The 25933-nt window shown below is 47.2% G+C and overlaps 2 protein-coding genes and 3 non-coding genes across 10 annotated transcripts in view; 4 read left to right on the plus strand and 1 right to left on the minus strand.

Moving 5' to 3' along the window:
* The first annotated feature begins 6812 nt into the window (after positions 1–6812).
* On the plus strand, positions 6813–9303 carry Rpl27a (ribosomal protein L27a). Its single transcript, XM_034487194.2, has 5 exons — positions 6813–6901; positions 7268–7331; positions 7592–7667; positions 8052–8226; positions 9138–9303. The coding sequence occupies exons 1-5, from the start codon at positions 6899–6901 to the stop codon at positions 9264–9266; spliced, it is 447 nt and encodes a 148-aa protein (XP_034343085.1). The 5' UTR covers positions 6813–6898; the 3' UTR covers positions 9267–9303.
* On the plus strand, positions 7798–7927 carry LOC117701346 (small nucleolar RNA SNORA3/SNORA45 family). Its single transcript, XR_004605689.1, has one exon. It is a non-coding gene; the product is annotated as a small nucleolar RNA SNORA3/SNORA45 family (small nucleolar RNA).
* LOC117701339 (small nucleolar RNA SNORA3/SNORA45 family) lies at positions 8692–8819 on the plus strand. Its single transcript, XR_004605684.1, has one exon. It is a non-coding gene; the product is annotated as a small nucleolar RNA SNORA3/SNORA45 family (small nucleolar RNA).
* On the plus strand, positions 8849–8936 carry LOC117701357 (small nucleolar RNA SNORA3/SNORA45 family). Its single transcript, XR_004605700.1, has one exon. It is a non-coding gene; the product is annotated as a small nucleolar RNA SNORA3/SNORA45 family (small nucleolar RNA).
* A 2329-nt stretch (positions 9304–11632) lies between the features above and the next one.
* Positions 11633–25933, minus strand: part of Dennd2b (DENN domain containing 2B) — a 182748-nt gene continuing 168447 nt past the window's right edge. For all 6 annotated transcript variants that reach the window (XM_076940641.1, XM_076940634.1, XM_034487174.2 and 3 more), the window contains 9 exons: positions 23490–23567; positions 22832–22972; positions 19318–19466; positions 15543–15720; positions 15273–15314; positions 14110–14221; positions 13374–13613; positions 13099–13185; positions 11633–12358 (listed from right to left, as the gene is read on the minus strand). In XM_076940641.1, coding sequence (XP_076796756.1) covers positions 12324–12358; positions 13099–13185; positions 13374–13613; positions 14110–14221; positions 15273–15314; positions 15543–15720; positions 19318–19466; positions 22832–22972; positions 23490–23567 — 1062 coding nt within the window. In that variant the 3' untranslated portion in view covers positions 11633–12323. The remainder of the gene's footprint in view (positions 12359–13098; positions 13186–13373; positions 13614–14109; positions 14222–15272; positions 15315–15542; positions 15721–19317; positions 19467–22831; positions 22973–23489; positions 23568–25933) is intronic.

A 25933-nucleotide genomic window follows, 5' to 3' on the forward strand; every position in this document is an offset into this window, starting at 1 on the left:
TATGGCTGCTTGGGTTTTGTAGGTTTTATCATGTTTGAATACTGGTTCTACAATCTCCTAAGTTATGGCCAAAAGAAGCCTGTGTCTACTTTCATATTTGTATTTAATAACTATGTCATTCAGTCTGCCTGGGACTCTGTAATTATGTAAGTCTAGATCTTTAGGAACTAAGTCCACTAAGGAAAAACGGTGTTGGGACTTTGGGGGGGCCAGGCCTCTTGAGTCCAGGAAGGTACCACCATGCAGATGGATGATGTCGTGAGAGGTCTCCACAAACCCCAGGCCCCACAGAATAATGATCCACATGAGGCAAGAAGGAAATCTTATTCAACATGACTCAGTCATGACTCAGTAGCTAGTGTTGGTTCAAACTTCTAGAGTCTGAAACCAGACAGTTTTTTTATGCACATTTAAGAGTACAGTACAGCCGGGCAGTGGTGGCACACGCCTTTAATCCCAGCACTTGGGAGGCAGAGGCAGGCGGATTTCTGAGTTTGAGGCCAGCCTGGTCTACAGAGTGAGTTCCAGAACAGCCAAGGCTATACAGAGAAACTGTGTCTCGAAAAAACCAAAAAAAAAAAAAAAAGAAAGAAAAAAGAAAAAAAAAAAAGATACAGTACAATTCAGAAAATTGTTGTAACACAATCCCATGTACACAAGGAGACATAATTACACTGAAACTTGTCTCAAAGTACATCACTTCTTCCATAAAGATTGGTTCTAGAGATAGGCTACATGTATTATATCTTAAGGGCCTAAAACAGTGGTTCTCAACCTTCCTAAAGTTGCAACCCTTTAATACAGCTCCTCATAAAATTATTTATTACATCATATCTGTAATTTTGCTGCTGTTATGGATCTGATGTAAATATCTGATATGCAGGATATCTGATATGTGACCCCTGTGATAGGGTTGTTCTACCCCTCACCCCAAAGGGCTTGTGAACTCTATTGAAAGCCTTAGGCCTAGAGGGAAGATCTGGGGTTGTCTCTGTCATACAGAAAGCACAAAGGTCATTTAGACTATTAAGCATTTCCAGTCCTGCTGTGAGAGCCTGGGAGAGTCCCTGGACATACAGATAGCACAGAATCATCTAGGCATTGTCTGCTTCCATTCCCAGCCTTCTGGGTGGAAAACAGGTTATATTTCTTTTCCCTTGAAACATCCCTGGTTCCCCAGTGCTATTTATAAGCCAAGGTTCCTTTGTGCTCCCAACAGGATGGACTTTCACTTCCAGTCCTATGGGCCCCATCCAGACAGTTATTTCCTAAAAGCAGCCAGAGCGGCTCAGTTGAGGCAAGTGGGTCTTTTAGCAGGTTTAAGTGTGTGGGTGAGTTGACAACATTAGATCAATGGTTCTCAAACTTTGTGGCTTGAAATTTACTCCCCGCCCCTTAAAGATAGTGCCTCATTTTATAGTTCTGACTGGCCTAGAACTCACTATGTAGCTCAGGCTATCCTCAAACACATAAGGACTCCCTGCCTCTGTCTTCAGAAGGGTGGGATTAAAAACATGTGCCACCATTCCCAGCTGCTCAATACAACTGTCCAGGAATGTCTCTTCCCAGGATCAGCACACTGAGGCATCAATGCAACTGTGGTTTAAGGTGGCTTAATTTGGCAGCAGAATCTGGCAGCTCTGTGCATGTGATACTGGCTTTGCAGTCATGAAGGATGCCAGAGCAGGAAGCTGTAGAGGCTTGTGTCAGGGTTACTGAAGGACAGAAGTCAAAGAGTCCCTGAGAGACCACTATATGAAGCTATAAGGTGAAGCCTAATTTGTAATGAAAATCCCAGGATGTTGATGATTCCAGAACCCTGGAAGTTTGCCCAGGAAATTGACAGCCGTGGAGTGAAGAGGTGTATGTGCTACAAGTAGCAGAGTTGGAGAGACAGGACTACCCAAGCCCTCTGGAGTCAAGACGATTCTAACAGAGGTTGAACATGGAACAGGATGAGGTGTTTGCCCTGCTGGGTTTCAGCTTTGGTCTGACCTTTTCTTGGTATGTTCCACTTCTTCCTTTTGGAATGGAAATGTCTATTCTGTGTCACTACACATGGGATTTATAGAATGCACCTTGTTTTGATTGTCTAGGGGCTCACATTGAAGGATTTGCCCTGGGTTTCAGCAGAGACTTTGTTCTTTGGACTACTGAATAATGTCGAGACTGTTAAAGACCATGGGGATATTTGAAGATAGAGTCAATGTTGCATTATGAGATGAAATTTCAAACAGTGTGGTTGAGGATCAAGAGGATCAAGAGGGTGCGGGACTGCTGTGTTAAGTTCCATCGTCCACTTGATGAGACTTAGAATCACCAAGGAAACACACCTGTGCACTGAGGGTGTTTTCAGAAAGGTTTCCCAAGCAGAGACTTCCTGAACATGGGTCACATCATGCCATGGGGCCCTGGACAGGATAAGAGACAATGTGACCTGAGCATCAGCACTAACAGCCATGCATGTTAATCCAGTAAAAAGATCATTTTAATATTGTTATGAAAAATGTTTGAACTTATGAACCCCCAAAAGAGCCCCCCTCAGGGTCTACAGGTCACACTTAGAGAAACTGCTACAGCAGGCCTCACATGATAATCCTGGACACTTGGGGAGCTGAGACCATTGCCAGTGAGCACTGTGCGAGCTGTGGCGAGAGATAGCTACTTCGTTCTTGTTTTCAGAGGGTGAGAGGGTTAAGGCATAGTGAGGCAGAATATTTCTGATCTGAGGCTAGGAAAGGTGAGGTGACCCTTCATATCCCTCTCCTCAGCTGCTCCTCCCTGTAGCATGGGACATTTCTTCCTGACCGAGGAGTTAGTTTGGAAGGTTATACTTAAGCCAGGGATACCAAATTCTAATTTCTACAGGAAGCAAGGTTTCCCACATAAAGTCCCCACAGAAACAAATCTGTGTCCAGTGTTACCAAATCTTCATTTTTTTATTTTTTATATTTAGCTTTTCTAGGCAGGGTCTCTCTGTGTAGCCCTGGTTGTCCTAGAACTCGCTCTGTAGACCAGGCTGGACTTGAACTCAAAGATCTGCCTTCCTCTGCCTCCCAAGTGCTGGGATCAAAGGTGTGTGCCACCACTGCCCAGCTGTCTTTTTTCAAAACGCCAGAATCTAGGTTTTCATTTGCACTTTAAAATGTTGAGACTGGCCGGGCAGTGGTGGCGCACACCTTTAATCCCAGCACTTGGGAGGCAGAGGCAGAGGCAGGCAGATTTCTGAGTTTGAGGCCAGCCTGGTCTACAGGGTAAGTTCCAGGACAGCCAGGGCTACACAGAGAAACCCTGTCTCGAAAAACCAAAAAATAAAAAAAAATTAAAAAATTAAAAAAAAAAAAATAAATGTTGAGAATGGGGGCTCAGTAGGTAAAGTCATTGCTAAGCAAGCATGAGGGCCTGAGTTCAAATCTCCAGAGCCCATGAGCTGGGCAGATAAGTCTGCCCCTATAACTACAAGGCTTGGAGATAGAGACCAGCAGACCTGGGGAGATCACTAGCAAACTCAAAAAATGGGGTGAAGAAGCCACTGAAGAAACACACATCCACTTACATGCATATAACACACACAGACAGACACACAGGCAGACACACAGGCAGACAGACGTCGGCAACTATTTCAGTCATCCCTTATCATTGTAACCTGAAATAATCTCATTATATAAAGGTTTTACTTTGACTCAGCATTAGCAGCAACCCCAGAGTGCAGACAGGAGTATGGGAGGACTACACCCCGAATGATCTTGGTCTCCCCCAAGCCTCCATGTCTCAAAGGTCCTATCCCATCCCCAATAGCACAAGCTGGGGAACATTTAGTGCTGGGTATGGTGGTGCAAACCTTTAATCTTAGCATTCCAGAGGGCAGGGGAGCCTGATCTATACGGCAAGTTCCAGGCCAACCACAGCTACATAGTGAAACTCCGTCTCAAAAGAATAAAACAACGGGCCAGAGAGATGGCTCAGTGGTTAAGAGCATTAACTGTTCTTCCAGAGGTTCTGAGTTCAATTCCCAGCAACTACATGGTGGCTCACAACCATCTATAATGGGATCTGGTGCCCTCTTCTGATACACAGGTGTACATGCAGATAAAGCACACATATACATAAAATAAATACAATCTAAAAAAATTTCAAAAATAAATCTTAAAAAACAATAGCAACAACAAAGATCCAAGATATAAAAACAACAAATTAAGTTTTAAAAGAATAGGAAAACACCATGACTCAACATATACCAACAGCATTCCACCATGGGGAAACCTAAGCTAAATAAAACACCTAAATAGTGTGGAAGGAGGGGAACCCTCACATGCAACATTATCTTGCCCCAGGTCACCTGCCTTTAACATTGCACTGCATCTGGAGATCTGTGGTAAGGGAAAAGTTGCTGGACATCTTTAACCTTCTGAGGAATTATGGGGCAAACAAACCACTCGGCATCATGCTGGGATGAGAATTCCAAAGACTGTTAGCTTGGGTAAGTAATTTCATCAAGTAATTTATCATCAAAACACAGTGTTTATGTCTGTGGGAAAGTGTGCGAGAAACGCTGGCGAGAGTACACACTCTGCCAGACTGCCAAATACACATTTTCTGTTTGATTGCTGGATGTCTTCGATACGATCCTGCAGCCACAGCTCTAAAGTATGACTTTGTCGTCTTTGTGTCCCGGGAGAGGATGTAGCTCCTCTATAACGAAGCACTTGGCAAACTATTTAGAAACAGGATTCTACTTCTGCCCTTTTCCCTGACTTGATACTTGCTCCAGGTCCCACTAAAATTCACCGAATGTCACCCTCCATTCCCAAGGCTCTCCCTAGCTAGCTTACCTCCACTGACAGATCATCTTGCTAATGGTAGTTTCTAAGTAACTTGGCTCATTCCTTGAACATACGGGACAGCAGGTTCTTAAATCTTGATCCCTACTTTCAAACCTCTCTTTCTGCTGGTCATAGGCAGTATATGATTAATGCCTGTGAGATGAAGGAGGAGATAAAGATCATAGTGTTGTGAGGTCAAAAAGGAAGTGGTCACTGAGGTAAAAACAGGGAATCTGGAGAGGGACGGGTAAGGCCAGGTCCAGGCTCGGTATCTTACCAACTTTATAACCTACAACAAGTCACACAGTTCTTCTGTGTCTTTTGTCTCATGAATAAAATGAAGCTAGATTTTGTAAATTTCAAGGCATTCTGAAGACGTTGGGGCTCTTACCACTGTGGCCTGGAGTGCTATTGGAAGCAGAATATTAAGGTAGTTTCTAAAGAGTTCAGCAAGAGTTGGTCATGATGGTACATGCTTAAAATCTCAGAACACTGGAAGTTGAGACTAGAGGATCAAAAGCTTATGGGTAGGGAAATCGTGAGTGGTGCTGGAATACTAGGTAGTGAAGGCATCGATAGTTCTAAATATTTGTCCTTATAACAGAAAATTATAGTCCTCAGCCCTCATCAAAGAAATTTCTTTTCGAAACAGGGAGAAAGAATCGGATACAAAAAGCCTCACCCAATCAAAATGCAGAGTTGTGAAGTCCAGTCTCACTGGATAAATCTATAAAACAACCCATACACCTAAGGCTTAGGGACCATTGCACAAGAGGGACAGAAAGACTGTAAGAGCCAGAGATCAGAGACCTTACTGTGAAATTGGTTCTCCTAGGGGTGTCAGAAGCCACATTCATAGTGTCACCAACATGACTGCCTGAACAGGAGCTGAACAAGGACAACCATAGATACACTATTATAGTCCACATGTGAAAGTTATAGGCCATCATGTCTATCAAGTCAATTAGGAGTGTAATTCCAGCAGTCAGGAGGTACAAGCAGGTCAGCCTTGGCTACAAAGTAAGACACTGTCTCAAAACAAGCACATACAAAATCTTGAGGAAATGGTGTGGCTAACGCCAACCTACCCAGACTGTAATGGATTAAACACCGAACAAAAAGCTAGCAGACAGACAGGATTTGCCCACTCTCTTTCTCGGAGCTTGGCCAAAGAAAAGGAATGGGTCCTAATAGAGATGAGAATTTGGGTTTCTTTTTGACTAGAATATTCTTTAACCGGTCAAGTCAGAAAAAAAGAAACAGATTTAGGGGCTAGGATCTTGTGCATAAGTGGGACACTTTTGTACTCTTGGTAAACAGACTACACGCCAGGAACTCATGGATTTAAAGGGAAAAAAACAAAATTGGCTAGTCCTTGAACCCTTCGAGAATCTGGGCTCAATTGGCAAGAAAAATGTAACTTGGCAATTAGCAGTTGCCCGCCAGACTGTGGTGGCTCAAGTCAACAACTGACAAAAGAGGACCAAGAAGGTCCACACAGGAAATGCGTGCGTGAGAAGCACACTCGGCTGGGAACCTCGGGCCCAGGGGACTAAAAGCGTACCAGCCAGATTCTGGAGAAAATTCAAATGTGGTGTTTATACAAAATAGTTACAAAATCTCGATCCCTAAACGCAGAAGGCTGTTCAAATTGGACAGGACATGAAGATAGGACAAGAGCAAAAGCGTCCCCTCAAGGGAGGGCAGAGGCCCGGCGGAAGCTTTGCCGATGCTCTGAGCCACCGCCATTGAGGCCGGGAGACAAAACAAAACAAGACAAAACAAAAAACAAAAACAAAAAACCAACAGCACCAGAAGAGACCAGCGTTCTCCGAAAAACCCCACCCGGCAGCGGCGCTCCACTAGGGCTGAGGTACCGGACTTCCGGTGGGCGGGCACCACCGCTCACCCCGCCCACCCACACGGAAAGGAAGAGGCGGGCGTCGGAAGCCGTGACGTCAGGAGCCCCTCCCGAGGCCGGCCTCCTGGCCGGAAATGGGGCATTGGTTCCACCCCCGCGCCTGCTACCTCGCGAGACTTCGTGAGCTCCTCCCTCTTTCCTTTCTGCCACCGCCATGGTAGGTGTTCTTCTCGTGGCCTCCGCGTCCTCGCGGCGGCTCGGCTTTCTACCTCCCTGCCTTTCGGCTCCTTGCTCTGGTCTCAGTAGGCCTCCATGGCTGAGCGTAGCCTGCGGGGCGGAATGGCTCACTTGGGTCTGGGGCGAGGAACCGGGGACCGCGTGTTCCGACCGGAGTTCGGATCGCTTGGACGCGCGGGCCTGGGCGTCCGAGCGCGCTCCCAGTCTGTAACCTCAGCCTTGTTGAGTGCTCCAGGAGGCAAGTTCTCGTTTGCAAGATAATGCGGGCAGCCAGGCGTTGCTGCCCCCTCCCCAGCCTCCCATTCCCTTAAGTAGGCCTAACCACTTTGCTCTTTTTCCCATACAGCCATCCCGACTGAGAAAGACCCGGAAACTCCGGGGCCACGTGAGCCACGGCCACGGCCGCATCGGTAAGTGTGGGCCTCCTAGCTGTATTGTGTTGGAAACTAGGCAGCCGTGAGTTGAAGAAAACGTTTTTGCGGCCTGTGAACAGCAGCGTCTCTGCTTTATGTTGATAGTGGGGTGGAAATTAAACATACCGATGTGATGTGGAATGTCGGAAAGGTTTTATCTTGAGTCTTGATAAATCAAGCTTAGAAACGGATTGTAAACTGAGAACAGACCAGGGCATGTGAGCAGCTGGGAGTCACGCAGCTTTGTGTGCCCGCAGGTAAGCACCGCAAGCACCCAGGAGGCCGAGGGAATGCTGGAGGCATGCACCACCACAGGATCAACTTTGACAAATAGTGAGTGTTTTGGAGGTGCGGGCGGGCAGACGGGATGACTTAGAACAGCTTCTCTCTGGAAACGGGTTTCTTAACCTTGGTTATTGCTAGCTTTAGCCAGTAAACACTGCACGTGAACTGAGGGGAACCTTCCGAGGCTAGAGTCACGCTCAGGTATTGCTTGTTGCCTTAGTGTGCTAGAGTCCTCGAAGAATAACTGCTGACCTTATTCACTGGCTGTGAGCTTTCTGACACAGCCAGTCACCAGGTTAGTGACACGCGCCAGGTTAACCTATTCAAAGTTACCTTCCGGTTGTCTGAATGTTTACAGTAGTGAACCTTTACACTGCACTAAAAGGTACCTACAAAGATGAGTCTCTGAAGATGGTTGCCTTGCCTTCCCAGTCATCCAGGTTACTTTGGGAAAGTTGGTATGAGGCATTACCACTTGAAGAGGAACCAGAGCTTCTGCCCAACTGTCAACCTGGATAAATTATGGACGTTGGTCAGTGAGCAGACACGGGTCAACGCTGCCAAAAACAAGACTGGAGCTGCTCCCATCATTGATGTTGTTCGATCAGTGAGTGAATTGCCTCTCATTCTTAATGGGGGCCTTTAATACACTGTCTGGTTTGAAAATCACGCCTATATATATGTGTATATATGGCTGTTACCTATTAGAAAATCCATTTTAGTAGAATTACTGCCGATAATTGAAAGTTGGTCACGAATACTAACTATTCCTCCATTTGGTCCCAATTTGTTAAAAATTCAGAAAACAAACACATCCAGCAAATACTGTTCACATTTCTAGCAGGTTTGCTTTTTTTTTTTTTTTTTAAAGAATAGTTGATCAGAATGGCCTTAAGGCACAGCTCAGCTTTTACAGGCTGTTCATTCTTTAAGGTCCTTATATTGTGTAAAAACCAGCCTAAGTGCAGAGACCCAAACCATAGGGAAAGCTTTCAGAAAACCATCGTTCCTAATCTATATTTAATGCATATTTAGTAGAGTAGCTGGTCGGGAGTGGGGAGGTATGTGTTTAGCCGAGACTAGAGTCACATCCTGACATGGTACTTGTCATGGTGTGCTAGAGTTCTCGAAGAATAACTGCTGACCTTATTCACTGGCTGTGGACTTCTGGCACAGCCAGTCACCAGGTTAGTGACATGCTCTAGGTTAACCTATTCAGGGTTGTCTGAACATTTACAATAGTGAGAGAATCTGCTGGTCTTGATTCGCTGGTAGGGGCTTCCAATGTCCCTGTTTGAGCCCAGATCAGAAACATGGCCTATCTGGGGTCACACATGCTATACTCCCAGAACTGCTGAGATGCTGTTGGTGAATCTCTATGAAGCCATATTTTATTGCTCTACATTTGAGTTAAAGACTGGCTTCATGTAGATTATCTGAAAGGGGGAATAAGTTAAGCTCTACCTGAATCTTGGGGTGTTAAGCATCTGATGTATATTACGAATCTTTCTGTTCTAGGGCTACTACAAAGTTCTGGGCAAGGGAAAGCTCCCTAAGCAACCTGTCATCGTGAAGGCTAAATTCTTCAGCAGAAGAGCTGAAGAGAAGATTAAGGGTGTTGGAGGTGCCTGTGTACTAGTGGCTTAAAAGCCACTCCAGGTGTTAATTAAATGCTAACATTTTCCATGTGGTCTGAGTAGGTTCTTTGCATCCCTCTTTGTCTGCACGTTGGGAATCTGCCTAACATTCTAGGAAGATAAATGAGGTAATAAATGTAGCCCACAATTGTAAATTCCTACACCCCTGTGTGTGCTCTGTGTGTGGGGCTTGGTACTCAAAGAATTGATGAGTGGCATTACTTTCAGCCCAAAGTGAAGAAACCTGGTCTCAAAATCCTGAGGACCAGAAGTGAGATGGGTCTTCCCAAAAAATCTAAAGTTCTCAGAAAAACCTTGCCATTCCGATTGCTAGCAGTTGCCTGGTTTTGTAAGCTCACCATATAATGAACAGGTAGCTCAGGGCTGGGCTACTTATTACTGGACAGATTAGCATGGAAAACTTAGGGGGAAGAGGTGCTCCGTCCAGCTTCACTTCCTTGACATTGAGGTGCTGTTCCTAGTGAGCATGCCTACCTATTCACTTCTTAGAGGACTAGAGCAATGGCACCAGGACATCAGCACAACTAAGAGTATCTTGAAGTAAATAAAACCAAGAACCTGACAGTCTACATCTTTAAATCTGGAATATTAAACCAACAAAGTTAACTCTGGGGCTTTTAGGGAGATTGTGTGCTTAGTGCTGAAGCTGCTTTAGTAGCCAAATACATATTGAGGCAATATCAGTTGGGAGGGGTCACTTAACATGGAAAAGGCTGTCAGAAGCCTATCAGTGAACATTGGTTCATGGAAAAACATCTTAAGATGTTTTGGAAGATAAAAGACTTATAAAGTTTTAAAGACTTCTGACTCTAGAGATTGATCTATCATCCCTAGTACAGCTGGGGGTTCAGATAAATATGCAGTGGGCTAGAGGGTGATGGATATGCATGTGGCAGGACTAGGATTCGTAACATTTGTGTATGTATGTAACCATATTTGTAATCTACATAAAGGTTCTAGATGTGGCTTTATTATCTCCTAAAGAAATGTTTTCATTATAAACACTATAATACCAAGATTTGTGTGAATTGTAGCCATGAGCTTCATGTCCTGATAGTAAAATATTAAGAAATGGATAGGGTGGGCTTGAGAATCTAGAGAGTCCAGATCCTGTGTGAAAGAACCTGGAGGGCCTTTTAATACCTTCTGCCACTCATACCAGGCTTGCTGCATAGCCCACCCAAGCCATCAAGTGCCAGTACGGGTTTTTCTTTTTTTCTTTTTTTGGTGTTTCTTGAGACAGGGTTTCTCTGTGTAGCCCTGGCTGTCCTGGAACTCACTGTAGACCAGGCTGGCCTCAAATTCAGAAATCTGCTTGCCTCTGCCTCCCAAGTGCTGGGATTAAAGACCTGCAGCTCCAGGTTATGCTGCTCATGGATGTTTCTGCATGTATGTTGGAAGCCCTTGGAGGCCAGAAGAGCACTCACTAGATCCTCTGGAGATGGAGTTACAGATGCTTGTGGATGCTGGGAATTGAATCTAAATCCTCTAAAGAATAGCCAGTTTAATTACCTGACTCCAGCCCCTAAATGTACTATTTCAAAACAAAAGTTTATACTCCAGTTGCAATCAGGTTGGGAGTGGGAACAGGCAGAGCAAAAGCACCTTTAGGGGAACTGGGTGTTTTTCCCAGGAGTCTACTCTTGTCAGGAAGCCCAGCCTGAGCTAGCTAGCAGCTAAGTGCTGAAGGCAGCAGCATACAAGTCTGAATTACCCAACTCTGAGTTAAACTCTTGGCCTCATTTGCAAACCCACAGCTTGTGGCCACAGTCCTTTTCTTGACATAAAGCCAACTATGTAGGAGGCTTTTTCAGAAGATAATTTTGTCTTCCAAGAAGACATGCTCCACCTTTGGACAGGCTGGGGCCTGCATGGGTGTCAGTGGGGAAAAGGTAAGGATGGAAAGAAACCAAGGGATTGTCACAGAATGTTACAGTTCCCATCCTGCCAAACTCAGGAGCTTTCAAGGTCTGCAGGTATGTGGCTGAACTTTCTGGATACACTTAAGGTTCTAGTGGAAGAAACTTCAGCGTGACATGGAGGAGTCATTGGCAGTGAAGGAGAGTCCACGTTAGCAGCACTTGGGCTGCAGTCCACTGATAACCAGGCTACCTAATGTCACCTAATGATACCAAGGGGCAAAGAGCATACTTTCCATCACTGGAAATGCCCTAATAAGCAGTAGTTACCAGAGAAGGAAGCTAAGTGGGAACCAGCAGGTTTCTTTTCCCTTGAGATGGCCAGGAACCTGCATGAAATTAACCAAGTGCCCAGCCCCTGGATGATGGTGTTTAATCCAGATTGACCTAGTTTGGAGAGAACTGTAAAGTAAGGGAACACAGTAGGACTCTTGCAGCCAGAATGAATGTACAATTTATTGAGAACATCTGTGGATGGTGGAAGGAGAAATGCCCTGTACCGCATCATGGCCACCACTGGGGGAGCTCCACTTCTCACGACTCACTGACCATGTCAGGGTGGAAGGAACAAGGACCAGGCCCAAGTGCCTGGCTCTACATTGCAAATGGGGCAGAATGGTCCTTGCCTTTCAGAAACAGGCTTGGCAGATAGGGGAACTACTAAGAAGAAAAAATAGAAACTCTAGATTTAAACAACCAAAAGACAGTCCATACATAATTAAGACAGCACCCGCTCTCCAGGGCCCAAGACTGGCAGCAGGGCCTCAGGCAGACAGGCCAGAAGTCCAGGAGACATCAGTGGTTTGGCTGAGACAGTCAGCTGCACATAATTGGCCAGTCACCAGCACCCAGCAAGACTCCATCCATGTTCAGACAAGGCAAGAAAGCACCTGGCCCGTTGGGAATATACAAATATTTACCAGATTCTTTTGCTTGTTACAAAAACAGGAAAGCTTACAGCAGATTATTTACAAACAGTTTCCTGGGATAGGGTGAAGGCGAGGTGGTGGACTGGCTTGGAGGTGGGGTCTGTAGGGACAAAGTAGCCACAGCATCCCACAGGGTCCCAGGCTGGGCCGTCTCCCTGGGCTCTGCAAAGCACTAGACTCTGCTACTGAAAAAGGCACTTAGTTCTTCTTGTGGAGGAACTTCATCTTGTTGCCTGTGGGACAGAGAGGGCAAAGGTGAGGACGCACCCCTTCCAACACCCTGCTCTCTCCTTGCCTCCCTACTTTTCCTTGCAAAAAAGATCAATTTGACAGACAGGAGTGACAGCTCTGGTCAGGTAGAGAAAACACAACTTAGGACACAGATCAGCCATTGTACAACTTGTAACACCCTGCATCTGTGTCTTATTTCCCCCCCCCCCTTTTTTTTAAGTATAGAATAGAGTTTATTCAGGCCATGGGGAGGGGAGTTAAGAGGGTAGCAGAGGCAGAGAGAGTAGAGAAGTAGAGACCGGCCATGAGCATGTGGAGAGAGGGGGAAGGGAAAGAGGATCAAAAGAGAGCAAGAACATCTTGTTTCCTTTTAAAAATCAAAAGAAAACAACAAAAGACCCTGCTAGGATCCTGAAATCAGACTAGCTGAGCTCGCTGAAGGAGTGGGGCTTTGCAGACCTGGCACTCTGGCATTTAAAACCTTCTGTATATTGCAGCCTAGAACAAAGATGACTAGCACTCAACTCATGTGAACATGAAGACCAAACAACTCATGGTCAAATCTGTGGCTCCCTTTTGTGAATCTTGTGCTAAACGCTCTTAAAGCAGTAGCTGGACATCTCTTCCTCACCAGATTCCCTTTGCTCTGTCTACAGCCTCTATCATATTTGCTGGCCTAGATTCACAGTATTTTAGGGAACAGCACTCTCCTGGCTATCTTCATTAGTAACCAGTAACTTACCCAAGCCACGGAGAAACTTGTTCATCCCGCTCTGCTCAGTGTCAGGGAGCTCTTCCAGATACTGCTCCACTCGCTGCTCAAAGAGGCCTGAGAAGAGGACAGCGGGTATGAGGGAGAGAGCAATGGCGACATGGATGTATGGTGGACGACATAGCACAGATGCAAAAGGGGAAAGGCAAACATCTAGTGTAACAGTTGGTTCATTACAGTGGTCCAGTTGTTATACTGAGTCTATAGAAGCCCCCCAGTTCCCACCCCAGTTCCTGGGACCTTACCCTTTGCTCGACACTTTCTCAGCTCCCTGTCTTGGATGAAGCCAGCAAACATTTGAGACTCCATAAAAACCTCAAGAAAACGGCGGATGCTTTTGGAGGCCACAGACTTGCGGAAGGCCTCTCGCTGAAAAGCCCTTTCCCCCTTCTCGCTGTGTGTCAGGAAGAGGGAGTAGTGCCCCACAGTCTCCACAAAGAACCGGATAAACACCTCTGACACCAGTCCATTGAGGGTATTACATTCTAGAAGGGAAAAGAAAATTCACTAACATTCAGCTCAAGATTCTGTAAGGCCATCTCCAATCTCCCATTGCTTTTTGTCTTCCCAGCAAACTCCTAACTAGCACACATACTGTCCTGGAAACCATCTGTTGTGCTCAAGAGCTGTCACCTAGCCTGTGAGCTCCTGGAGGTCAGAAACTGCTCTAAGCATAGAAATGGGCAAATATTTCCTAGAAATTGGAGACCAAAGAATCTCCTTTTCCATATCCTTCACAAGTGAAGAAGGTCCCTCCATCTCTGGCAGTGGCTTGAAACAAGGCCTAAGAGGGAGGACTGATTCATTTCCAGTCAGCAAGAAGTCTGTAGTGCCATGTTTTGGGGCAGAAAAGGTACTAGGCCTAACTAGAGGATCCCAGTTCTTACACCTAAGCCTCATCAGCCCGAAAGGGGCCAGTGCATAGTGCAGATTTCAAGGTCTATGAAATCCAGACTCAAAGCAGAAAGATTCTATCCTCACCATCATCAGAGTCACTGTCAGAATCCTGGGAGATCAACTCATTCTTCCTCTCCAGAGCCTGCTCCAGAGCCGCTTGTAACTTCCTAGGTAACAATGTGTCCTCATCATCCATCTGCAGAAGGAAAAGACAGCAGGGATGATCACAGCTGACACTGATGAACACTGACTGGGTGGCAGGCCCAGTCCAAAGCTCAGACAGGAAACCTCACCTCTATTAGCATTGACACTGTTCTCACCCTTGTATAATGAGTGAGCACAGAAAGGTTAGAAACTTGCCCAAGTTACATAGATTAAAGAGCAGCTAATTCAGTATACACTGTGGCCTGGACCATCCAGGAGTTCCTACCCCATCTCCTTATCCTGCTACGTTCATCCAGGTGGGATACAGTGAGCTTGGAGCAGGAGACTGGCCTAACCTGTACTGAGACTGTTGTTGCTGACTATACTCCGGTGCAGAGGCTGGACCCTGGCCTTACACTTGGGAGTCCTTAGCTCTGTCAGTGGTTTGTAATAGTCTGTCTGTTCCCAAAGGGGACATGCTAGGTTATGCTCCTTTATGGGAAGCCAAGAAGATTTCATGACTTACAAAGGCTTTTTGTAGCAATGACTGTAAACCTTTATATTACAAAGCACATTTCCATGTTTGTAATTCCCAGAATACCTCTAGAGAGGTGTTATCTGATGAAAGTACTGACTTGGAGAAATTTGGAGGTCCATTTTCTGTTTCTAGATTATGTGCTCAAACACATCGAGACCCTATCTCAAAAAAAAAAAAAAAAAAAAAAAAAAAAAAAAAAAAAACAAACAAAAACAAACCCCCCCCCCCCAAACACACACACCACCCAGACAGGGCCCACTTCACACTGCTACCCAGAAAAGCTGGGTGTGGTGATACACACCTATAATCCTAGCATCCAAGAGAACTATCATAGGTTCTATGTCAGCCAGAGCTGGAGAGTGAGACCCTATATCCAAGAAAAACTAACAACAAAAACTAGAAAGGCAGATCCCATTGAGGTTAAGGGTTCTGAGATTAGCTTTCTCCACCCCTGTCTATTCTGTAAGTTTGAAATTCAGAGCTCAAAAAGTGCTCAAAAAGTGGTAACTGAGTGCCTAGTCCTTTCCTTGGGGCAGATCCAGGTTCTATAATATGCTGCTCTTACCTGTCGGATGAATCGGTCAGATCCCAGATTCACCATCAGTGCCTGGGAAAGGGTCAGAGGCAGTGATCAGGGACTGATTCTTGCAATGCCTTTGATAGGTGTCCAGACCTCCCATGTTCCCAGGGACAGATGACAGGAAAGAGTCAGCCAGATAAACCTCCCAGGAGAAAGGACAGAAGCTATTTGAAGGCTAGGTTGGAGGTAAGAAGATCCCAACAGCCTTTCTCTCTTCCTCCCCCAGCCCCTAGCTGGTTGCCCCAGGTGGCTTACCTCTTCCACGGGCAGCTCCTTCAGTTTGGGAAGGGAGCTGGAGAGCAGGCCAACCAGGAAAGGGGTGGGACAGCAGACAATGTCAATCATGGAGGCTGGGAGGACAGGAATGAATGTGTGCTGCCAGGAGAAGGGGTAGAGCAAGGCCACCACCGCGTGAGAGCAGCTGGACAGGGTACTGATGGACAGACAGAGAGACAGAGCACCTGAGCCCAGGGCCAACACCCTCAGGGAAGGATAATTAGAAACTACAGGGGCTCAGGATAGCCTTTGATGAGCTACACTTTTAGGGACTCTAAAGAAACAGCCCCAAAGGTCTGTGCTTAGCACACTTGAACATACAAAGGATTCTGCAGGCAAATGTGTGTCTGTGTCTCTTTCACACATATATGCTTGCACACTCTCCCCCAGATGAGCTGGTAAGAGTATTAGCTCAGGCTAGGAAGAACAAAGGAACTTAGCACAAAGCTCCAGTGTGCAGGAGCCAGACAGTCCTGCAGAAGTCCCTCAGTCTGTTCTGCCTTTCACAGCTGTGTTCTTGGGTATACCCAGTTTGTCTTAAGAGGCAGCCAGGACACAACCAGTTTGGCCATCCGCTAGCCTAGCACTGCTCTGCCCTCTGGCTTTCTATTTCTTTCTCCTTAGCTGGTAACACTGATCTGACTGAAGGGAGAGTGCAGAAACTAGAAGGTGTGTGATGGCCTACACTACTCTCAGGTCACATTGAGGTCATCCCTTTCTTGTCCCGGAGGGGGCTCCAGGCCTCCAGACCTAGGAATCCATAGGGCTGGTTACAGGAGCCCAATGACCAAAGGGAAGGCAGGAGGACAACCACAGTGGGGCAATCCTGAGTACATAGACACCAGCTTGTGCAGAGGCCTGGTGTGAGACACCAGCAGACAGAGTCACAGCTGGCCTGTCAGGAGAAAAGCCAAGGGACCTTCAAACAAACCAAGTACTGTGACAAGTACTTTAGAGGCAGCTAGCTAGAGACTTCTAACAGATGATCATCTGAACCCTGTCTGGACAGCACAGCAAGACCTACATTGAAAGAAAAGACCCCTTAGGGACCGCATCACAGATGAAGACACAAAGGCCTAGAGCCTGGCTCATTTTGAACCTCACTTTCTTTTTTAGTAGTGGGCCTCATCCATCACCCAGGAAAACTCTGGGTCCCTCGGGTCTATTGGTACATAACTGTCATACTGGCATTTAGGAGACTGACGTTTGTGAGTTCCTGGCCAGCCTGTGCTACAAAGCATAGCAAGTTTGGGATCACTCTTGGTTATGTTGCGAAGTCTACCCCATACCCAAAAAGTGTCTGGGCTCTCCCTGGGAACATGGCCTCACACATTTACACCCAATCCCCCGATGGAGAGAAAATTAAGACCTATCTATTACAAAAAACAATCCCTGCTCCTTTTCTCTAAGGCAATGGATAGTCATAGGGAACTGTTAGCCAGGGCTTTATGTGACTAACTTATCACCTAATGGGCACCTAAAATACTGCTGTGCCTAGAGACCTAGGTGCCCTGACCCTGAAAGCCATTCTCCTGAGGACAGCAAGAAAAGTAATCTGAGAAAGATCTGAAAAAGGTCTGCTTCAAGCCAAGGGACACACTGGTCTCCACAATTACCAAAAAACAGGAGGGGGAGGGTGGTATTTATGAAAAACTTAAAAGGACACAGAGTGGGCATGAGCTGTGCTGGACCCACTACAGTTCTGGTCTACATTTCACTGCAGAGCTACCAATCTCCCTCTCTAGGCAGGCAGACACCCATTAAAAGGGCAGCCTTTGCCTAAGATCCAAGACTGGTAACACCTGTGTGCCAAGTGGGCCAAAAAACAGGACCCTGGGGGTAATTTCTTTCTGGAATGTGCTTCGAGGGAGACAATAGTTGTATTTAATAGCCATACAGGAGCTGGACTTTGGTGTGGGTGGAAGAAGAGGGTGGAGTAGGAGGGTTATGGGTGTAGGTGTCTGTGTGTGATGCCTTCTAGAATAGAAAATTCAGGGTTCAGGTGCTGTCAGGGGCCAGACTCCAATCTGGCTAGACCACGCCAGTCAGAATACCCCTCTGCTAGTCTTAGCTGCCAGAGTGGGCCCCTCTACAAAGGCAAGATAGGCCTTGAAATACCTAGAGAAGTGGTTTTCAACCTTCTTAATGCTATGACTCTTTAATGCAGTTCTTCATGTTCTGGTGACCCCAACCATAAAGTTATTTTCGTTGCTACTTCATAATTATAATTTTGCTGTCAAATGAATCATAATGTAAATATGTGTGTTTTCCTATGGTCTTAGACAACCCCTGTAAAAGGGTTGTTTGAATCTCCAAAGGGGTTGCAGCCCACAGGTTGAAAATGGCTGACCTAGACTGTAGTACACAAAGCTCCACAGCTATGAGAGGAGTATGAGAGAGGCAGCCTTCATTTCTTAACTCTCACCATCTCTGGAAAAGTGGGCAGCTCAGCAAGGGGTAATGACACCCATCTCTAATATCAACACTCAGGAATAGAGCCCAAGGATTGCAAGGTCAAGGATAGCCTGGGCTACACAGTGAGATCCTGTCTCCAAACAGCAACCACCACCTAGTTTTTCCTTCTCCTTTCCCTTGGCTGAGCGTTGATTGGCCTGACTTCCTGCCCCATTGCCTGAGAGAGCAATCAGGAGAGTTCCCCTTCTCGGCTACTTCCCTGTGCACACAGAAGGAAGTACACCAGGGATCTGGTAGCACTAGAGGAGAAGCCAGCATGAGCTTTTACTGCCCTCCTCTTAGCACCTGACACAAGGCCCAGCACAGCATGCAGCTCACAGCTTACAGCTTACTGACTCAGCTTGAGTGACTGCACACACAGGACAGAGAACCTACTGCTTTGGCTTCTTGGTGGCTTCTGTGATAAGAAGAGTAAGTGGCAAGTTATCACCATCCATCCATCCTCTCCCTGCAGCACCCCTGTATGTTCTTAAACAAAACACCTCAGCTGCCCAGAACTCAGTTTTCTCTTCCTACATGTCTCAGGTCCTGTGATCATCACTTTTACTGCTCCTTATGGTCACAAAGAGATCTCTGCCTCTAAAATGCAAAGTGCCTATCTGCTGGACCAAGTCTAACGGACCCATCCAGCTCTTCTGAGCTTCCTCAAACCAGCTGTCCCAGCTGTCTGGACCTCCAGTCTTTGAACCTCCTTCGTTTGTCTGTCTGTCTGTCTGTTTGTCTGTCTCTTTATGTGTCTCTCTGTCTCTCTCTCTCTGTCTCTTGCTAAGTAGACTGTAATCTCTGTCCTACACACCTCTCAAGGCCCCATCTTGTCCTCCACAGCTCCCTGGAACTTGGGTTATTTCTATCCACCCCTTCCCCATGTTCCCCTCAGCCAGCCCCTGCAGAATAACTCAGCAGCTCTCACACCGCAGCTCTTCCTGGAGTCCATAACCCCTGAAACCCAACATCCTGCACAGACAGCTTGGATGGAGTTGCTTGCCACTTACTGTCTTCACACAATTGTTCTTGCACCTGTATATACATGGCCATTGCACAGGAAGTGTCCCTCTTCTTCCTCAGGCCAAGTCCTCAACTGGGTTCCCAATCCTACTTATCCAATCCTCTCTCCACAGGTCTGCTAACCCTTCTTCACGTCTTCTTTACCTCAACAATGTGCATACATATGTAGGCACTCTAATACCACAATGTGTGGGATACACCAAGACTCAAAACTTGCTGAATTCATTAATGGGTATGCTACCCACTCCCTCCTTCTTTGCCCTCTGGGCCCTACCTGAGCTTATCTGCTACAAAAATGACTCTGCGTTCCAACAGCAATGAGGCAAAGATTCGGATAAGCTGGCGCACACTGAGGCAGGTAAACAGGCACTCAAAGTCCACGTGCTCCAGGCGGGAGTCCATAGGCCGACGCAGCTCTAACACCTGCAGGGAAGGGAAGGCAGGGGCAAAAGCAGGCTAAGTGAGAGCCCAGACTGCATATGTACGTAGCTACTGGCTGCTTTCCCTTTCAGTCCTCTCCTTCCGAGGCTCTCCAATCCTCTCACGATGCAGGAGACCTAGTCTCCCCTTCCTTCCGCCTCTAGCTCTGCTCCCAGTAAAAAAACCCCAGCCTATGGGCAGGAGGGCTAAGTGTGAAGATGGGAAGGCACTAGGGACCAGACATAAGCTCTGAGGAAAGCAGAGGAAGCTAACTGCTCCCATGGATATGGAGAACCAGGGAGTCACATAGCCCCATTTGCCTTCTTTCCCGTCTCCTTCAGCACACTGACCAGACCCACAATCAACCACTGCTCTCTAGGCCACAGGAAGAATGCAGTACTTAGCAGCACTGGCCTCAGCCATCTCTGGAGAGACCATGCTGTTGTCCTTGTTGCCATGTCCCCTCCCTTTCCTATGACAGTTTCCTTCCAATGGTTGTCCTGCCATGCTGCCCCTTATCTCTACCACCATAAGCCCTGTGCTAAGGATTTGGAACGATACTTGCAAGGACACAGGACTGTCTTTACAAAGCCAGCCTACCTGCATTCTCCTCTAAGACGACTCAGAGGTCTGCCTAACAGCTCCCAAAGCCCCTTCCCTGGAGGCACTGCGGGGTGCGGCTGCAAGTGACCTCAGCAGTGACAAGGGAGGAACTGCTAACTCATCATCTGTAGAGCAGCAGTGATATGCAGGCTTCCTGAGAACTGGGGGTAAGAAACTACCCCTTATGGCCTTGTGGTGTCAGCTAATCCCCCTCGAGGGCTTGCCCCAGGTGTCTTAACCTTTCTTGCTTCAGATCTGCTCCAGCCACAAACAGAGCCTCATTTCTCATCTCTGACTTGGGTTACTTCCAGTCCCCTGAGTACTGTTTGCTTTTGCAAGTGAAGGAATTCTTAGCTCAGTATTCACCACTCTGGGTTCTGAAAAACATCAACGGGATGAAGGGGGCTGCAAGAGCTATGTGCACTGTCCTTCCTGAGAGGTGAACCCCAAGAAGATCAGCACAATGAAGGGGAAACCCTGAATGCTTGATGAGTGCGGGCTGAAGGCATGCCATAACAGTTACGTCAGAACCCCTGTATCCTACCTAATACCTGTCCCCATCCTAAAACAAGACAAAACAAAACTCTGTAGCCCTGCCTCCTGGGAGCCTGCAAGAAGTCCCAATAAGTGCTACTCTCCAGCTTCCAGCCTCTAACCCCCAGCCCCATGCTATCCCTGCCTCTAGGGGCTGGGAATCGGAAAACAGACTAGTGGGATAGCAGTCGGAAAAAAGGGCATAGTGAGATCTGCAGAGAGGGCTGGCAGTGCATCTAGGACAAGAAGCTGGCACCGGCCCACTTGTGGGCAGTTTCTGAGAGTTTGAGGTGTCTTACAGCATGAGTGATTTGGAATCCATAAGAAGGAAATACTTTTAAGGCAAAAACAAGAAGACTCAAGGGATAGGAAGTAGCCCTGGCCTAGGAAGTGACCTAGGAAGAATAGGAACTGAAGAACTCCAGGGCAAGCCCTCTCAAGGCAGGGTCAGCTATCCTGCCCCAGAGAACTCATTGAACTCCAAGTGTCTCTTATCCCAGGATATGTAGACTCTCAGGGAGATGTCAACAGGTCTATGTCACTGCCTGCACAGCCCTGTGACTCTGAAGTTAGCCCTACCACTCTGTGGTAGTTGTTTTCATCTTCCCACCTCTTACTCTGAGATGCTCCCTTCTTCTCTACTCTCAGGAAACCAAAGCCATCTCATGATAATCCAAGTCTACAAGCAACTATCTCCTCCTTCCTCTCCTAACAGAAGACAGCCTCCATGGAGACCACTCTTGCACCTTCTGCTGACTGTTGGTTGTCCTTCCCTCTTCTGCAGGGTCAATTCCACCAACATGCAAACAACCATCTCCAATAACACCTTCCTACCCCTCTTCCCTGGCCTCCACCATCAGCTCTGTGTTTTCTTTCTCCTTCTATCCACCTCCCTGTTCTCCTCAAAGCCATGCCCCAGAAGAGCTGTCTACATAAGTTGTCTCAGCCCTTCCTTCTCCACTTACCCCATCACCCCTGGGCTCCATGTGAAATCTGTTGTCAGCGCGCCCTGCTGCGCCTCGGTGGTGCTTGGCTGGTATATTACTCCTTATGCCTTAGAGCTCCCTTTCTTTGGCTTAACCACTTCCTCTCCTTATTTCCTATCTTCCAACCTCTCTATCATGGGGCCTCTATTTGGGGGTTCTCAGAACTGGGCTTTCATGCCATTCCTATCTATACACTTTGTTGCTATCTACTCATGGGTGCCTCAAACTTAGATTGTAAGACAGAAGTCTCCATCTCATCCTTCATAAGCTCCCATATTAAGATATGGCTCCATTACCCACCCTGTTCCTTAGGACAGAAAGCTGTAGGTTGGACTTAAGAATCACTGCCGTGCTTTCTACTGCCAGGAAAACTCCAAGTATTCCTGCTTCCAGTCCGTCTGTTTCTCTCCATCTCCCTCTTTCCTGCCTGTGCTACTGCGACTGTACTGTAGCAGCACCCTGTTTTCACTCCTGCTCATTCTCTGCACAGCAGTCAGAGAAGTTAAAGACACAGCAGAGTGACGCTTAATCCTCTTCTGCATAAACCCCCAAATTCTTAGCATCGCTGAGTGTGTGCAGGCACAAACACTGAGCTTGGGTCCTTGCCTGTCCACCTACGTCTACACACACCCTCTGGGCACCTTGACCCCATTTCAAGTGCTCGAGCAGCACCTGCTCTGCTCTGGCGCCTGTCCTGCACCTGTTGTTCCCACACTTGAGATATTCTTCCTCCAGCTCTATCTATCTCCTGTGCACTGCTGAGGCCCCTGGAAGAATGGCACTTTCTTGGGGGAAGGCCTTCTCTGGTCCCCTAAACTAAAACAGACTCCCTGACTACATTCTTATAGGATCCTGTCCTTTCTTTTTACAGACACTTAAGAATTAACTGTTTATAAATATAACTATTCAACAGCAGGTCCCCTTCTAGGAAAAAAAAGTTCTGGAGGACATAGCTGTGTCACTCTTTATCCTCATGACCGCATCCAAGGTTTGGTATAATCTCCAGTTGTGAATGCTCACAATCAATATTAATCCAGAGTACAAGTCAGTGACAGTCCCTAGCAGAAGACAACTGGGGACCATGTACAGCTCCTGCTCACACTCTTGTCCTCACTGACTAGGAGAACAAACACAGTGAGCAAGGAAGGCGGTGTCCCACACCTCCCGGAGACTGCACTCTGGCTGGCCAGGCTCTTCTCTAGACCCAGCCCAAGGCCAGAAAGAAAAGCTGCAGCAATTCCCTACCTCATTGCCAGCGCCGGGCAGGAAGGTCTTCACTTTGATGGTTTTCCCTGGGGCTGGAAAGGGCGATTCCATGAGACTTCTCATAAAGGGGTAGACCAGTGCAGCTGAGATTCCACGCCGGCGCTCCACCTCGTCTAGGACCTGTGCCCACCACCAGCAGCCCAGAGAGAAAGAGTGTTGGGAGCTGCTTGCTCTACCTCCTGGACAAAGAAGAGGGCAACCTGGCCTCTGACCAAGCTGGACCAGAAGTCTGGACACAGAAAAACTGTCCTGCTAAGATCTTTGTACCCTTCCTGTTTCTCTTGGCCCTCAGTGACCATTCAGTTCCTTTGCTGGCCTGCTTTAGTCCCTAAGAAGGGAACAGCAGGGCAAAAGAAATAGCACCATGAAACAGCTTCCTGGGCATTCCTGGCCTCCAAGGACTCCAGCTCTCTCCATGGACCAGGCTAGGCTACTACAGAGCAGTTGCTGTCAATTCAGGAGTTGGAGAAATGCCAGCCAGCTAGGCAGTAAGCCAGGCTTGGGAATACAGGATTCTGAGAGCCCACCTATACTTGCTGTGTATGCCCTTTCTCTCACACAGGTGTTTTTCTAGGCTATCTGCAGATACTCCTATGAGAGCTGTCACTGGGATGGGGAGAAAAAAAGCACCTCTTACCTTGGAAAACAAGCCGAAGCAGCCTAGGCGGCTGATGACACAGTATACCTCTGGCAACCGAGGCCCTTTCCCACTTGGCTAGAGAGGGGAAGAGAGGAAGAGAGGAAGAATGTGTGAATACCACATGTGTCTCATTTTCCCTGGACCTGATCATTAACTACAGTCCCTCTAGTAAGGATGACTCCAAACATCTAAATTCAACCAGATTCCCAGAGAAAGGCCACCATTCCCAGAGGGCAGACTCAGTCTCCTGCCAAGCTCCATCCTTTATCCCAGGAACACAGACAGCGGCTGGCAGAGGACACAGCAACATGGCAGGTTACAGGGTGGCTTGCGGATTTATATCCCTAAGGACACTACCACAGGATGTGATGTTAAGAAGGACTTGTCGTGACTTTTTTGATTAATTCATTTTATTTTACGTATAAGTGTATTGCCGCATTGTTTGTATGTGTACCACAGGTGTGCCTTGTGCCCATGAGGCCAAAGGCAAGCACTGGATCCCCTGGAACTGGGGTTTCAGACAGTTGTGAACAACCATGTTGGTGCTAGGAATCAAACCAAAGTCTTCTGCAAGAGCAACAAGGGCTCTTAACCACTGAACCATCTCTCTAGCCCCTAAGAAGGGACTGTGGACAATCTTAGGAACAGGACTTGCGGCCTTATCTCCTCCTTCCCCATCATCATGAGAATACCTCTTTTCTCCCCTTGATCCGAGTCCAAGGAAGGCAAAAGCAAAACAAGAGAAGGGAATGACTTTTTTTATGAAATGTTTCCTAAAACAGAGTCATAGCCTTGGTACTATATACAAAAAGAGTATGAGAGTGGCATTGTCACTCAGTTTTATAGTGGAGACAGCTGAGTTCATGAAGATTAAGCCTTTGCCTAAGCTTGCATAAGTAGAAGGCTGTAGCCAGGAGTCTGCACAGCCTTTCATCTTGCTGTCTTACTTCCAAAGCATGCTGTTTTCTGATAGAAAGGAGGGAAAGGAACACAGAGACACAGGGTAAAAGTATGCTATGAAGTGAAAGAGAACAAAAAGGAAAAGGATTTAAGAGGTGCGTAGCTGAGGTAAGAGGCATACTGTGAGCATCCCTGGGTGGAACCCTGTTAGACTAGAGTGAGTTCATTCTCCAGCAAGGAGCTGGCAAGACCCCATGGCCGCCTCTGGGTTCAGAGGCCTGGAGTGCCTGGCAAGGCCTAGTGGGGAGGGAGCAAATCAGCAGGTGCTGGCTCCTCATGCAGGCTGCTAAGCAAATACAGATGGGGCTATTTCAGTCTCCAAACCTGCTGGCCACAGTTACAGATCTAAAGAGAAGGCAGAATCTGTTTTGTCCATATTAGGTTTGAAACTTACTCCTCTCTCTTTCCCTCCCCCACTCCCCACCTCCCCTAAAGCCCCAAGTGATTAAATCAAGTATGTGGGATTTGGGTTAGAATCATTGTGTCCAATCTGCAGGAATGCCGAGCCAGTGCCAGCCCCCTTGGCAGGGACCCAGCCCAGGCCCTCTCTGAGTGCGCCAGGACAAACATGCTCTTCCCTAGGGGCAGCAGGCCCACTGCAAAAGAGCACAGCTCTGTTCCATCCATGTGCTGTCAAAGGCAGCCTTTAAAATGTTCCTCCCTATGCCCTGGGGATCCAGGCACATTCTGGTCTCTGCCTGACTCCCAGCCTGGCATCTGGACCCCTCCCCTGTCCCTCAGCATACTAGACATTCAATATTCAAATATCGTGTTCTCCCTAGATCATCCTCTGGGGTTGGGAGTAGGAATCCAAGAATGCCAGACTGGTGATAAAAGATTTGGAAGTCAGTTCTGGCTCGCACTTCGCTGTTGTGTGACCTTGGGCAAGTCATTCCATCTTGGAGTTTTAATTTCTTAATCTACAGGTAAGAGATAATAGTACTCCATAGGCTATCATAAAGATGTTAAAGGAAGAGACGCAAATCCAGTGAAGCATCTCTTCTGGCACACGACAAAATCTAAGCCAAATTATACTTCCACAGCCCTGCCCTTCAATACTCAAAGCTGGCCTCCTTTACTAGGCTAGCTACTGTGCACTGGGTAGGATACATGCTGGACTTTTGTTTATATACCTTTAGTATATGGCCTGATCTACAGCAGGTCTACAGTGAATGCCTGTGGATGAATGGCTGGCTGGATGCCCACAAACCCTTCTTTTAGGGCTCTTTCTATACAAGACTCCTGTCTAGGACCTCCCTTATCTGTCTCTAGACTGGCAGCTGACATGGCCTTCTCCTACTAACGCCTGGAAACCAAAGAACTTTATCAAAACCCAAGAGGGACCTTTGAGGAGAATGAAAGGGAAGATGCCCTGGGCTCTGTTCTCCCTCTAGCTCTTGGTAGATCTACAGCAACCCCCTTCCCAGGAATGACAGAAACAGAGATTGCTCTTTGGGAAGAAAAAAAGTTTATATTTTCAA

Source organism: Arvicanthis niloticus, chromosome 1, assembly GCF_011762505.2.
Source record: "Arvicanthis niloticus isolate mArvNil1 chromosome 1, mArvNil1.pat.X, whole genome shotgun sequence".
NCBI lineage: Eukaryota > Metazoa > Chordata > Mammalia > Rodentia > Muridae > Arvicanthis > Arvicanthis niloticus.

Excerpts from the sequence above, each read along its gene's own strand:
- Rpl27a (XM_034487194.2), top strand. Across the intron at positions 7,332-7,591 it reads CCACGGCCACGGCCGCATCG|GTAAGCACCGCAAGCACCCA; the intron begins GTAAGTGTGGGC and ends GTGTGCCCGCAG. Across the intron at positions 7,668-8,051 it reads AGGATCAACTTTGACAAATA|TCATCCAGGTTACTTTGGGA; the intron begins GTGAGTGTTTTG and ends TTGCCTTCCCAG.